At 43.3% G+C, this 14,098-nt stretch overlaps 1 protein-coding gene across 1 annotated transcript in view; it reads right to left on the bottom strand.

Moving 5' to 3' along the window:
* Window positions 1-13,313, bottom strand: part of ST6GALNAC2 (ST6 N-acetylgalactosaminide alpha-2,6-sialyltransferase 2) — a 44,607-nt gene extending 31,294 nt beyond the window's left edge. Inside the window, exon 1 of the mRNA XM_048492085.1 lies at window positions 12,818-13,313. Within this exon, the coding sequence (XP_048348042.1) occupies window positions 12,818-12,942 (125 nt within the window). The 5' untranslated portion in view covers window positions 12,943-13,313. The remainder of the gene's footprint in view (window positions 1-12,817) is intronic.
* Window positions 13,314-14,098: the final 785 nt, after the last annotated feature.

The following is a 14,098-nucleotide window of genomic DNA, read 5'->3' as shown; positions in this document are numbered from 1 at the left end:
CAATGGGAAAACTACCGGGAGTTATCTTACACTCACTCACAAGTGTTCCAAGTAACCCTAAAGAGGCTGTGTGAGTAAAAATTTTGTATGTCAGCCAGAGTTGCCTCCAGTACCATGGAAAGGAGAGGTTTTCACATTTGGGGTTAATGATTTCAGATACTGCAAAATAAATGTGCTATGTCCATCTATTACAACTTGGCACATACCATCCTCATTCAAATGATGTTCAAAGTATGTCAAGTTATAATGAGTTCCAATGTACAATGTCAATTATAATGAGTCCCAATGTACAATGTAGCCTCGGCTCTTTAATATTGTACGTTGCCAATAAGGTTCTTGGTGCCAGTCAAGATGCTCAACTCTGAGCTAAAGAATCATGAAAGCAAATATCAGCACATCTTTCTTTACCTGGCTTGACTCATGGAAGTGCGTGTTTGGATTCAGCCTAGAGAAATGATTTAAACAAATCTGACATGCACAAACATGCCTTCCCTATCATCTTTATAATAGCTCTTTTGGCAGCCAAATCGGATGAAGACAAAAGCATCAATCATATTTCAACCTGAGCTGTAGCCATGAAAGTGTATCTGTTGCTGACAGTATTGTTATAGTTAACATAGTCCTAGCTCTTGACTGAATGAATTCAGCTTCAGAATGGCTCTACAGAATATTAAGGGATTAGATCCAATCCTACCCCTAATGGAGTGAGCTCACAGAAGGGATATTTGCTGCCTTCCCCCAGTACTCTGAAAACCACTCATGAGAGTTGGGCGATGCTCAGGAACAGTAAGATACGGTCAAAGAAAAGTCTTCCTTACCAGCTGAATAAACTCTACAAATGGAGCAAATCTTCCCTCTCAAAAGCAGGGAGGGAAGATTTCTGCCAATTCCCACTTTTTGCTACAGTACGCAGCAGTACTGCGTACTCAAGAGCAGTTTTGGGGCATCCGGGAAATGGAAGGTAGCAAACATTCCTTCTGCAAACTCCCCTCTTTGTGGAAACACTGCCATGAATCCAATTATTTCTGTTAAAAAGTGTTGCTGTAATTATCTCCCAAATGCCACTTTGACAAAGACACTTTGCAATTGATTTCAATTAGTGGGCTGATTAAAAGCAGACCGTTAATTCATCTGCAAAGCTACAAATCACTTAACAGCTCTCAGTGTTTTGATATAATTCAGAGAGGCCCACGGGGGGGGGGGGGGGTTGGGGTTGTTTTTGTCATGGTTACTTATTAGGCCACCTTCTCTTACTATAGTCCCTTGAACTACAAAGTAGTGAGCACAGTTTAAATGGAAGCTGTCAGTGGATGACTTTGAAAGGTAGTAACAGCTAACACTTGTGGCAGCAAACAGGGTTAACAGTAGTAACCCCTACTGCTTACTGTTGAGGTTGTTTTTTAAATGTTAATTTTTTATAGTCCATCTTTCTTACAGGGATTCAAGGCAGATTATACAATGGAAAAATGGTGCCAGTTAAACTGAGCTGAACGAGTAGATCCTGCTTTGGCCCACTGCCATTAAAGCCCCTCCTCCCTCTTCTCCCCTTCCCCCTTACTTACCCGAACACTAACCCTGACTGTGTAAAAATGTCCTTCTTTAGAATTCAATTTTGCATAATTTGAAGAGAAAGCCAAGAGAGTGGGAGTTTTCCTAACCTCAGGCAGGCCATTGTATAAAGGGGGGAGGGGACAATAGAGAATGCCCATGTCCAGGCAGTTGTTGATTTTGGCTATCTGCAAGGTGGCCTCCAGCAGAAGCCCCTGCACTGATGAGGTAAACTGTCACGACAGAACATATAGAAAGAGGCAGTTCTGCAAATATGATAGACCAGAACCATGAAGGGATTTTTATGCAAGAGCCACTACCTTGAACTTAGCCCACTATCTGATGGACTGCCTATGAAATGAGTGCAGAAAGGTAGTAATATGCTTGCTTGAGTGGGCAAGCCATTATTTGCACTTTGCCAGTATGCAGCTGAGGTGTGACATTCTAGGAACTGTATATCAAGCTACTGGGTGATCCTCATACCAAGCTCGGAGTCTTGCAAGAATCTGGTTGCAAATTTATAGGAAGTTGAATGGTGTGTCAACCCCAGCAGCATTACACCCTACTAACTAAGCCCATTGACTACAATTGCACTGTAAACAGTTTTCAAACTCTGTGTCAGGAAATCCTGAGAGTTCAGAAACAGCTAGCAATCTTTCCTTAGAGACAGATCTCCAATACAGATCTTCCCTTGTGATACATAGCTACAGGAGGTTTTGTCGGTGTTACAGGGAAATAAACAAACATGCCCTACATCAGGGGTCTGCAACCTGTGGCTCTCCAGATTGGACTACAATTCCCATCAGCCATGCTGGCAGGGGCTGATGGGAATTGTAGTCCATGAACATCTGGAGAGCCACAGGTTGCAGACCCCTTGCCCCTACAATGAGTCCTCTCTGGGATAGGAAGCTGCATACCTAATTTTTTTATTATTATGCTATTATTATTTATTACATACGCCATGCCATTATTATTATTATTATTATTATTATACATGGGCTGAATACTTGAGGGCATGTGTGAATCTTCTGCTATGTGATGGGGTAGATTCCTAAACAGATGTGTAGATGAGGTAGTGTAAGAGATTCTCTGGAGGTAGAAAATTGGAAAACCAGTGATCTATATAAAAAGTGGGTTGTAGGCAATGCAGAGCTAGATTAGTTCTGAAAGTTAAACACTCTACTATTCATTTCTAGTTATTCTGTGACTGTGAGCATGAAGAAGTGAGGCATATATGGCAAAGAGATTAAATGACTTTCTTCAATTCAGATGTCACAGGACTCTCCCACACTCTACTACCAATTCATCCTGGGCTTCTGAATGTCCTGTTCATTTGGACTAGAGGAGAAACAGGGATAAATAGACTGCACCACAGGTTGGCTAAGCCCCTGGGTTCAAGGGGGAAAAGAGTGGAGAGGATGTTCCAGGTGGAAAAAAGATCTAGTGCACCAGTCTGACCAATATGGCAAAATAAACTCATCACTCAAGACAAAAGAACAAATGTTGTGTGATGAACTTTTTATACTCCTATTCTGGCTGTCTTAATTTCTGAGACATATCTAAATGGCTTGCAAGAAATTGAGAACAACAAAAAAATCCATACATTTAAAAATGAATGGCAGCTAATCAACTTACATAACCTATAAAATGTAAAGAGTCAATAAGACAAATTCAGAGTCAAAGTATAACATTTGCTTGCTTGCCAAATCTTTTGCCCATTTCACTTAATTACCTTCTAACTCATAGGAGTCAAACTCGCAGCCCTCCAGATGTTATGGACTACAGTTCTCATCATGGAGGGCCACGAGTTTGACACGTGTGTTCTAACTCATATTTTGCGTTCAATTCAAGTATGGAGGGTAAATCTAATTTTATAAAATGAAATAATCCATAATTTACCTCAGATCAAAAGACTGTCACACATGGCACACTGGAGGTGGTCGTGGTGGAAGGTGCTGCTAAATTGTAGCTGGCTTATAGCGACCCTGTACAGTTTTCCAGGCAAGAGACATTCTGAGGTAGTTTGCTATTGCCTGCCTCCATGTAGCAACCCTGGTGTTCCTCTGTGGTCTCCCATCCAAGTACTATCAGGGTCAACTGTGATTAGCTTCTGAGATCTGACAAGATTGGGCTAGTCTAGGGGCCATCCAGCTCAAGGCACATAACACACTAGCCTTGCTAAAACCCACAAAAGTAAAACACATGCAGAAGGTCAAACTGAAATTAGTAAACCAAAAAACGATGAAGGACAGCTATCAGCGGCCCCACTCCCAGGCCAAAAAAACAACAACAGTGAAGTTCATCTTGAAAAAATTATCTGTGGTTTTCCTCTTCAACTTGATAACAGGGTACCAGAAAAAATTATACCAGACGCATAGGAAGCTTACAGATCACAAATATATACAAGGAGAGACTGGTGGAGGTTCATGAAGCATGTCAAAAGAGAGAAGAGCTGTTCAAGGAATACTGCATATTCTTAGCGTATGACTAAGCAACCCCCACCCCCAGTCTTACTGAGCAGGGATTCTAGAGGCCTGAACTCATTAGAGCCTCAGGAACAAATTCTCAGGTGCGGCTCAGTTATAAAGGCACTTGTACAGGCGTCTCTTGTGCGATATATAATCTGAGTAAGAGTATGATGACATTTACTATTGACAAAGTATGGAAAATAATTATTACTCTGTTAAGTGGAATGTTATAAAATCACAGGTGAACCAGCCAGCAATTGCTAGGCGCACTCAAAGAAAGCTAACATTTCTGTATTCTCTCTTCCCTAAGGCCATGTGACAATGCAGCTGTTCTTTGCAAACTTAAACCATCAGGTGTGGTTTCTTCCAGAACCTAGCTGTGTTGGAGGCAAACTAGAAGCTACAAAAAAACAGAGGGGGAGGGGGTTGGTTCTTACATCAGAAGCAGTCTTGAAAGACTACAATTTGAAGTACTGGAGTGGCTGGTTGGGAGGAGGAGGAGGAAAAGCAGAGTGTGCAAAAGAGATGCTTGGTTCCTCCCCTCCTATTATTTAATAAAGCACTGGTATCTCTGATTTTCCTTAAAAAAGCAAAGAAGCTTCAAAGTCAATTCAAAAGTCATTCCTAAATTGCCCCCTTCCACACAGTGTTTCAAAGGTATGCTTACCCATATTGGGAACCTTCAAGGTAGGTAGGGAAAAGGGTAAGTAAGGAAATAGACTGTGGCTATTAAAAACAAAAGGGAAATGGTTAAACAGTTCTTCTCCTCTCACTCCCCCCACAAAAAAAAATTGCAAAGAGAGACCTGAAAATGTATATTGTTGGCTAAACTGAAAACAGCTGACAACAGGTTCAACCATTTCTCTTCTTGACAAGGAGAGAAACCCAAGGAGATACCCTATATAACGCAACTGATAGAACACATAATCTCTCTGTTCAACAGCAACAAGTAAGTTAATTTTACTGCGCCATATACAAAGCTCAACAACACTGAGAAATATGATCATTAAAAGGGTGTGGGTATGTGCTGAACAACACAGAGATTGTAATACCTTCGAAGCTTCATTGGAATGCCTGTGGGTCTGTGAAAACAGAAGCAAGATTTTAAAAACAGTCACAGTCAGTTCCTCATCAGTGACAAGAATCTGGCTCCACAAGTAGCGTTACAGGTGAACATAACAATAAGTCAAATGCTGGATCAGCTGTCAATCTTTCCACTTCCTTCATACATTATCAGGCTTGTCTATTTTAAAAAGAGGCACCCGTGTTTTAAACACCTTTGAAGTACTTTACTTCGTCCAAAAATCTTTACTTCATCCAAAAAAGAAATTACAAGTATTTAGAGGCAACTGCTGACTTTTTGTGAGGATGGGAAGGGGGGGGGATTGCTATATTAAGGGCACTTCCAAACTAGATACTCCATTCTAAAAGGCTGTGCCTGTATTCACCCTTGCTCATGCCAATTCTGAGGGCTGAGGACAGAACCCTTGGAAATCCAGTAACTCCTCTCTGTGATTGACTGTTTTCCAAAAAGCCAGGAGGTTTTAAGAAGTGCAGGAGTATTTTCAACAAATAATTAAGTATCCATACAACTGTGGCAAGATCAACATTTTAATAATAAAAACTATTATGGAGCTAAGGTAGGATGAATGTCTTTACATTCTGTATGGAGCATATTGTTTTTGATTCTCTATAGTAATATTATGAGCTCTTTTACACATACCTCCCTCCAAAATACAGCAGGTCAGGTCAGGTTGTGAAATAGTTTCAGTCTCTGTAAATACAGAATGAAAGTGTGCAACCTGGATAGTTTTAGCATTGACTTGAATGGTATTGAAGGGGGTCAATACACATTTACAACAAGATAAGTATTAAATGTATCTGAAATGTTTTTTGTTAAATTCAAGATCCTACCTGAAGACAGAAGCAGAACATATTTATTTATTGGGGGGGGGAGGAGCAGGAGCAATCATGAAAACCCTCCTTAGACAGAACCACTTAAGAATGCAGAAGGGGAAACGACAAGTTTTGAATGCTCCCCCATGTCAACATTTTTGTGCAGATAGATATCAGGAAGAAAGCTAACTTGAAAATGTCTCTTAAAATCAGCATCTCACTTAAACATACTTATTTGTATTTCCTTAGCTCCTCATGGCAAAAATTAAGGGGCGGGGTGGGTGGGGATGATTTGTGTACTGAATAACATTTCTGCCAAGTTTCATTTGAATTAAAAGGGGGGTCACTGACAGAACATTTTATGGAATGTCAGGGAATTTTTTTTACATTTGACAGTCATTTAGAAATGTGCAAAAAGATACTACATCCTGATTGCTAATCCATTTTTGACATCCAAAAAAAGGTCAGTGGTCCACTGAGCCCAACATTGTATATGATTACCCAAAGCTTTTAATGTTACATAGGACAATGTCCAGCTCTTCCATTTGTTTGATCTGATTCGTGTTAAGATTCCCAAAGTCCAACAATATCCTAAGAACATAAGAAAGAGCCTGCTGGATCAGACCAGAGTCCATCTAGTCCAGCACTCTGCTACTCTCAGTGGCCCACCAGATGCCTTTGGGAGCTCACATGCAGGATGTGAAAGCAATGGCCTTCTGCTGCTGCTGCTCCTGGTCTGCTAAGGCATTTGCATTCTCAGATCAAGGAGGATCAAGATTGGTAGCCATAGAACGACTTCTCCTCCATAAATCTGTCCAAGCCCTTTTTAAAGCTATCCAGGTTAGTGGTCATCACCACCTCCTGTGGCAGCATATTCCAAACACCAATCACACATTGTGTGAACAAATGTTTCCTTTTATTAGTCCTAATTCTTCCCCCCAGCATTTTCAATGTATGCCCCCTGGTTCTAGTATTGTGAGAAAGAGAGAAAAATTTCTCTCTGTCAACATTTTCTACCCCATGCATAATTTTATAGACTACAACCATATCCCCCTTCAGACGTCTCCTCTCCAAACTAAAGAGTCCAAAACGCTGCAGACCCTTTACCCCCCCCCCCCCATTTCGTTAAGCCAGTTGAAAATATCCCTCCCAAGTTCTGTTGTTACTATTACCGGTAGCATTCAAAGCTAAAGAGATGGATCTTTAAAAGCAGAATTAACAAAAACATGCTGTGCCTGACCCAAATCTTAACCGTGCATACTTTACAATTTGCCTTTAACAGACATATGGAGCACTGTAATTTTTGGCAGATCTGTTTTGCCCATCTGATGATGGAAATATCACTGCAGAAACCAAGCAGGTAAAGTAATTGATAGAACCAACTCAATTTGGTGCAAAAATCACAGAAAAAAATGTACGTGCTCAATTGCAGTATGCTGAGTGTGTAGCTATCTTGCCTGTTAAATAATCACCACTGATTAAGTGTCCTTAAGATCAAAGGTTTTGCCATCCAATCTTTTGGATTTGGGATAGCTGTTAAAACACTTTCTATCTATTCTTGTTCTTTGAAATCCTGTGTGCCCTTGCTCATCAAATTACAGTGCCAGATTTCTCATAGGAAAGAAAATAGTTATCAAATGTCTCTTGATCCTCATTAGGGAAAGGGAGCAGAATGTTAATTTTGACCTAAGCTGAAGATATCATAATGGCATGAACATTTATTTATATCTTGCCGAACCTATCTTTCATCATGGAAGTCAAGGCTGCATAGCATACATAAATTACCAGGAAGCTTCCCATTCAGACACAGAGCACAGCCAGGCTTGTACAGGTTTGCTCTTTCTAATAATAAAGTGGCTCCATTATGATACTGAGAACAGCACGAAGGGGCCACCATTAATGAGGCCTCTTCAGATATAAGGCTGTGTAAACCAACAAAAATAAAACAAAACTTGTCAAAATAGCATGGAGGCAAAGAACACTGAGAGCAGTTCAGAATCAGTTAAATATGTGTTCAATCAGTTCAATATCAGTTAAAATATGTGGGACAGAAATCAATCTGCTCAGGATCTTAAAACTTATGGAATCCTGGAGGGTGAGAAGTGGACTTTCCAAATTGTTTTTGGCTTCTGCAATTCCTCACAGGCCCATAGTTCTTATTTACTAACTAGCGGGGCCCGGCCACGCGTTGCTGTGGTTTATTGTGGTGAAATGGGAAAGGAACAGTAGCAGCAAATCAATTGCAGAGGCCAGCAGTACATGCTCATGGAAATGCGCAGGCTGATACTGTGCGATGTCATTGATGTGTGTGACTGCTTTCCTTGGGGGGGAGAATGGAAAGGCACCCCTCCCACATATCTAGGCTGGCTGGTCACGATCCTTTACCTGGGAGTAAGTTGGGGTGGTGGCAATGTGTGTCGCTTCTGAGTAAACCCTCTGAGGGGCACGACTCAGCCATTCAAAGTATGTCATGGTTGCTTTATCAAGCTTACTCCTGAGTAACACGTGCCTCGGAGGCAACCTGGTTTTCTGAACTGTAACCTCAGTATTCAGGGAATCAAGGCTGGCTGGGCCCTCCCTCCCCTCCCTTGCATGTCACCCCTCACTATCTCCCCTCGCTCACTTCTCTTCCCTTGCATGGCACCCGTCCCCCTACCTCCCTCCCCTTTCCCTTTGCTAGAGTGGGTGGGTCATATCCAGATGCTGGGCCCCCTTCCTCCCCTCCCTTGCATGCCACCCCTCACTCTCTCCCCTCCCTAACTTCTCTTCCCTTGCATGCCTCCCCTTCCATCCCTGCCCTCTCCCACCCTCTCTTCTCTTGCATGCCAGCTCTCCCCCTCCCTCCCTTCCATCTCCCTCTGCTAGGGTGGGTGGGTCATATCCAGATTCTGGGCTCGCTCCTTCCCCTCCCTTGCATGCCACCCCTCACTCTCTGTCCCCTCCCTCACTTTTCTTCCCTTGCATGCCTCCCCCTCAGTCCCTTCCCTCTGCCTCCGCTGAATGTGCATGAGAGTAGGTGTGTTGTGTGGTAGCAGTGGGTGAGGCACAGAGAGTGAAAGGTACCTGCGTGTGAGGGGGGGGACCCCACCTGAAGTCTCACATGGCAACGTGTGTATTTCACATCCACTCGAGTTATTGCCTATGTACTGTTTTCATTGCTCATATCTGGCCATCTGAGCTAACATTCTAAGGGCACAAACATTCTAAGGATGACAGTTACACACAGGCAGCTTCATGGCCTGGTGCACCAGGAAAAAGATGTTTTACCTGGCTCAGGTGTGTTGCCTGACAGTGGGAAGTACGTAAGAACACAGTGGGGGGAATGAGTAAGTGTCTGTGAAATTTTCAGAGCATTTGGGCCAGCAGGTGCGGGGTTATTCTCAAAGCAACAAACGCATTTATATATATATATAGATAGATAATCTGTCCACAGCAAAGGTAAAATAGCTCGTGCAGGAAACTCAGTCATGAACATATTTACATGAAAGTAAGCAAAAAGCTCATACTCCAAACATTTTGCTGGTCTCTAAGATGCTACTGGACTCAAATCTACTACAGACCGAGACAGCTCCTCTCTGAAACCATATCCCAAGCAAGTATATGTTTGATTGCAATCTTAGGATAGCTAACGATGACTATCTACACACATTCCAAATTTAAAAACAAAACAGCTAATCTGTAACATTAGGCTATACTGTGAAGTGGTTACTATTCAGCTGCAACTGGTGAGAAATCTGGGATTTTAAACTGTTTCATCAAGTGGCCAGATGCTACAGACCAACTAGTTTCTAATGTGGTTACCTGAGCATGGCAACAGGTTACAACAAGCAATGAAAGGGCAAAATGGCCACCCACAGCTACTCACCATCACCCTCTTCCTTAGTGTAGCATCTGTCTATGAAGAGTCAGCTCTGCCATTGATAGAGTGCATGTGGATGGGCACACACTCACACCTATGAACCTTTGCTATATGGGTGTGAGGGTTCAGCTGTGGTTAAAGCTATACAGAATCATGATACGCTCAGCAACGGAGGATGAATTCCTTTTCTAGAGGGCAAAAAGGCTCAGCAGGTGAACTTGCATCTATCTCACCCAAATGGCAAGCCATTAAACACTCATCCAAATGGCAAATCAGCACAGGAATGGAAGGAAGGAACTGTTATCATCAATTAGCCAAAATGTATTGGGCCAACCATGTTTAAAATGTTTTACTGAAAAGACTGCATCCTGCTATAATTAATTCAATGGCAGCACAATCAGCAAGCAGGCTGGCCAACACTCCACAAAACAATTCCGTTCCATAGACCATTAACATTATACCCTGAGAAGCTGAGGCAAACTGACTCACAAGGCTGTTATGTACTTTGCAATTAACAAGTACAAATCCAAGTGCATATCTGTATGGGGGTTAAAAGCATAAGCTATGTACTGGACTCTCTGCTCTAACGTCCAGCCATAAAACTACTGGATCTTACAAAGATAATGGAGATAAAGTATGTATGACAATATAGCATGGTTTCAATTTTGCCATTTATTTGTGTTTTGCAGGCTACAAAGAAAATCTGGTCCTCTGCTTGTGCAGATGAAAACTGACTCTGACATTATAACATTCACTTTTTTAAAAAACTCAAGACCTGGCCTACTAGTAAAAGACATTAATGTATGGAGCTGCCCCTCAATAGCTGAGGTGAAGTTTGAACCAAGTCTTAATGCTGGTTGGGACATGTGTCTTTAGACTGTGGGCATATATTTCATGCACGTGACACAGAAAGATACAGATATGAAAGAGGATAGTATAGTCTTTTTAAAAAACTATTGCACTGTATTTATAGGATCATCAAAAGCAGTCCTGGGGCCCCTTTCAGCTGGCACCTATTGGAAAAGAGACCTGTCCCAATCGGCTATACACAGTGGTCCCTCTCAAGAAATAAGGAAATAACAGAGATAGGAGGAAATGTCTGAAGCTGCAGTCTCACCCTCATCACTGAGCCAAGTGTTCACATGCCGAGGATGATGAGCTAGTGGAATGGCTGCACATCTCTAAATGAACTGATCTGAGATGAAATCAGGTTCAAATGCAAGTCTTTGATATAATTCAATGGATGAATTTGTAGTGTGTGCTGAACTGAAAACCCAGATTGTACATTTTTGAAATTCAAAGAATTTATTTGTATATTTAGCATGGCTGAACATAAAATGAGAATGCTAACAGAGAGAGAGAGAGAGAGAGAGAGAGACCACGCACACTTAGTTGAATGCCTGAGCTGTAAGTAGTAAACAGATGCCGCAAACTGGATTTCATGATGAAATTAACTTGGAATTAGCAGGCCCAGAAACAACTTTCTTGTGGTGTTTGCCAAACTCTTTTGAAATTTTGACATTTGAGTTTCTTGTCTAAGATCACTCAGCAGGCTTGATATTAGGAGTGGGAAAACAAATTTGGTTCATCAGATTAGAGCCTGTTGCTCTTGTGGAGGAGAGAGGAATCAAACCTGGTTCTCCCGATGACAGTCTGCTGCTCTTGACCACTACACTACTCTGGCTCTCAACTTTGAACTCTCAACTTTCTTTGGGTTCCAGTTTAGAATCTCAATTCAGAATCACCCGTCCTTAGCCTCTTACTCATCTCTTTGACAGCGACGAAAGCACACTGCTCACTGGGAAGCCCTGGAACACTGTATAAGTACTTTGAATTAAAGAACAATGGGAGTAAAATATTTACCAGTAATCACAACACTTTATGGTCTTCTGCATTTTTCCACTCCCATCTAATTTGTCTCTGTTATTTAGAAAACTCTCAAGAGTGCAATTTCATATACTTTAGATGGGTGTTGCAATATACAACCGGGGTTGTGGGAAGTGACCTAGAAAAGTACAGGTACTGATTGCATGACATGGTAGCAACATGCGTTATAAAGCCTATACTGCTCTCTTCAGTGCATTAAGTGTGCATGTTTAAATGCACAAGTGCATAGCAGGATGGGTTGAAGCCAGTATGGTGGTAATGGAAAGCGCCATCAAGTTGCAGTGACACAGTGGGGTTTTCAGGACAAGAGACCTTCAGAGGGGGTATGCCACTGTCTGCCTCTGTGTAATTACCCTGGATTTTCTTGATGGTCTCCCATCCAAGCACCAACCAGAACGGACCCTGCTTAGACACATCAGGCTATATAACTGAGACTGGAAAAACTGAAACAACGAACTCAGTCACCCCAAACATGCTCTCTGGATGTGCTCTGCAAAGAATCCTTTAGTGCTGTGGCTAATCCAGAGTTGTCATCTGGGAATCCGACATGCTTGCATAGAATCCAGCAGGCTTGGCTCAAGGTATGCATTAGTCACTCCGTGCAACATAATTAGCATGCCCCGCCTGCTTTTATTCCTACCCTTTTGAGAATTCAAAGGACAACACACACCCCCCCCTCCTTTTCTCTCCCACCTTTGGCTGCTGGTTTGCCCTTTTGCAGTATGTTTAAATGGACACTTCGATGCATCTGTAAGCACGGAAGGGCGTGCTCTCTGCTGAAAAGCGACGCCTAGTACCAAGCACGTGCAGCTGGGTCTCAAGGTTTAAGTTCACGTCTAGCTCTGGTCAGGGCTAATTTGTAAACTTTAACGGCTCAAATCCCACTGGGGCAAAACGTATTTGAATGCACCTCTGTCTCTTGAGTATACTTTAGTGACCCAGTTTCGGGTTCTAACTCCCACACATCAAGCAAATGAGGCAGGCGGTATCCTCGCCGCCAGCCCTTCATGCTCTTTTCCCGATAAGGTCGACACAGGCATCCTAATTCGCATGTTAAGGATTGCACCTTGCTCCAGAATAGCACGACCCTTGCTCGGGAAAATCATCTCTCGCCTCCTCCCAACTCCCCCCTCCCCCCCCCCCCGGCCGGCGCGCTTACCTAGACGCAGTCCTGGGCCCGGTGGAAGAATCCAGAGTGGTGTAGTAGTGCCCATAAAGGATGATGGAAAAAGTTAGCCCTATTAGTAATAAAAGGCACAGCCTCTTCCACCGAGGGGACCCCATTCAAGCAAGGGGGACGGGGGAGGGCAAGCAGCAACTTTTTCAGGCTCCTCCACTCCCAGCACTCCTGTTCCTCTGAGATCTTTTACAAAACTTGCTGCCTTCTAAGCACTCCGTCTAGACCCCGCCGCCTTTCCTTTTCACTCCCGATCCCAGTTGGAGGAGGAGGTCCCCCGGGGCTTGCCTATTGTGCAGCGCCGTAATAAAGCCTCCTCCTCGCCTCCGCCTCCTCCTCCTCCTCCTCCCTCTCTCGTTCTCTGTCCTTCCATCTGTTGATAGTAACAGTCCGATGCACCGCCTGAGGATCGCGGAGGAGCGAGGGAGGGAACCGGCGAGTAACCAAGAGGAGAGCCGAGAGGGGAAGCGGTTCAGCGACTGCTTCGGTCTTGTTTGCTGGGCACTGGGGGCCGCACTTCGGGAGTCAGCTCTTGGTAATGCTGAACTGGAGAGCAAACAGAGACTCAGACTGTGCAGAGATGCACCGGTTTTGGATTTGGTTCATTGCAGGCTCCAGCTTTTAGTCCAAAGTACGGGCTACACTTGAGGGATTCAGGTAAAAGCATTGCTTTTGTTTACCTCCAGCATACAACGCAGCTGCCCCCTCCAGATTTAGAAAAGCACATAAACCCCCTTCTTTTGTGTGTTTATTACGACAATACAGCACGGGGCGGGGAGGGGGGCGTTGGAGTGGAGACAAAGTCAGAGCTGGTAAATTTGTAAATTCGGAGTGAATCCCAGAGGTTGAGCAAATAGCGGGACTCTGGAGGAGGGAGGGGGTTGCCATGCTTATTATTAGTTCTCCCTTTCTTTTGGAGCTCCTTCTTTTGCACCAAGCAGCTGAAGTATATGCATGGAACACCCCTCCCCCTCAAAGTAGGCACACACTGAAAGTTTCGGGAAGTACTAAAACTGAGGACAGCGATTGCCCATTAGCAATATATGATTGCCCATAGAGAATGCATGATAGGGAACATTGGAACCCATGGATGCCGATACGAAACAATGGAAAGAAGGAATGGCAGTAGGAAAGAATCGAACCCATGGGTGCCCATAGGGAATAATGGAACCCACATATACTTATAGGAAATATTGGAAAGAATGAATGGCCGAAGGGAGTAATGGAAAGCACGATTGCCCATAGGGAATAATGGAAACTGTG

The sequence above is a fragment of the Sphaerodactylus townsendi genome, linkage group LG03 (genome assembly GCF_021028975.2).
Source record: "Sphaerodactylus townsendi isolate TG3544 linkage group LG03, MPM_Stown_v2.3, whole genome shotgun sequence".
Lineage (NCBI taxonomy): Eukaryota > Metazoa > Chordata > Lepidosauria > Squamata > Sphaerodactylidae > Sphaerodactylus > Sphaerodactylus townsendi.
Note: the sequence above shows the minus strand (reverse complement) of the source record. Positions and strands in the feature narration are given on the sequence as shown.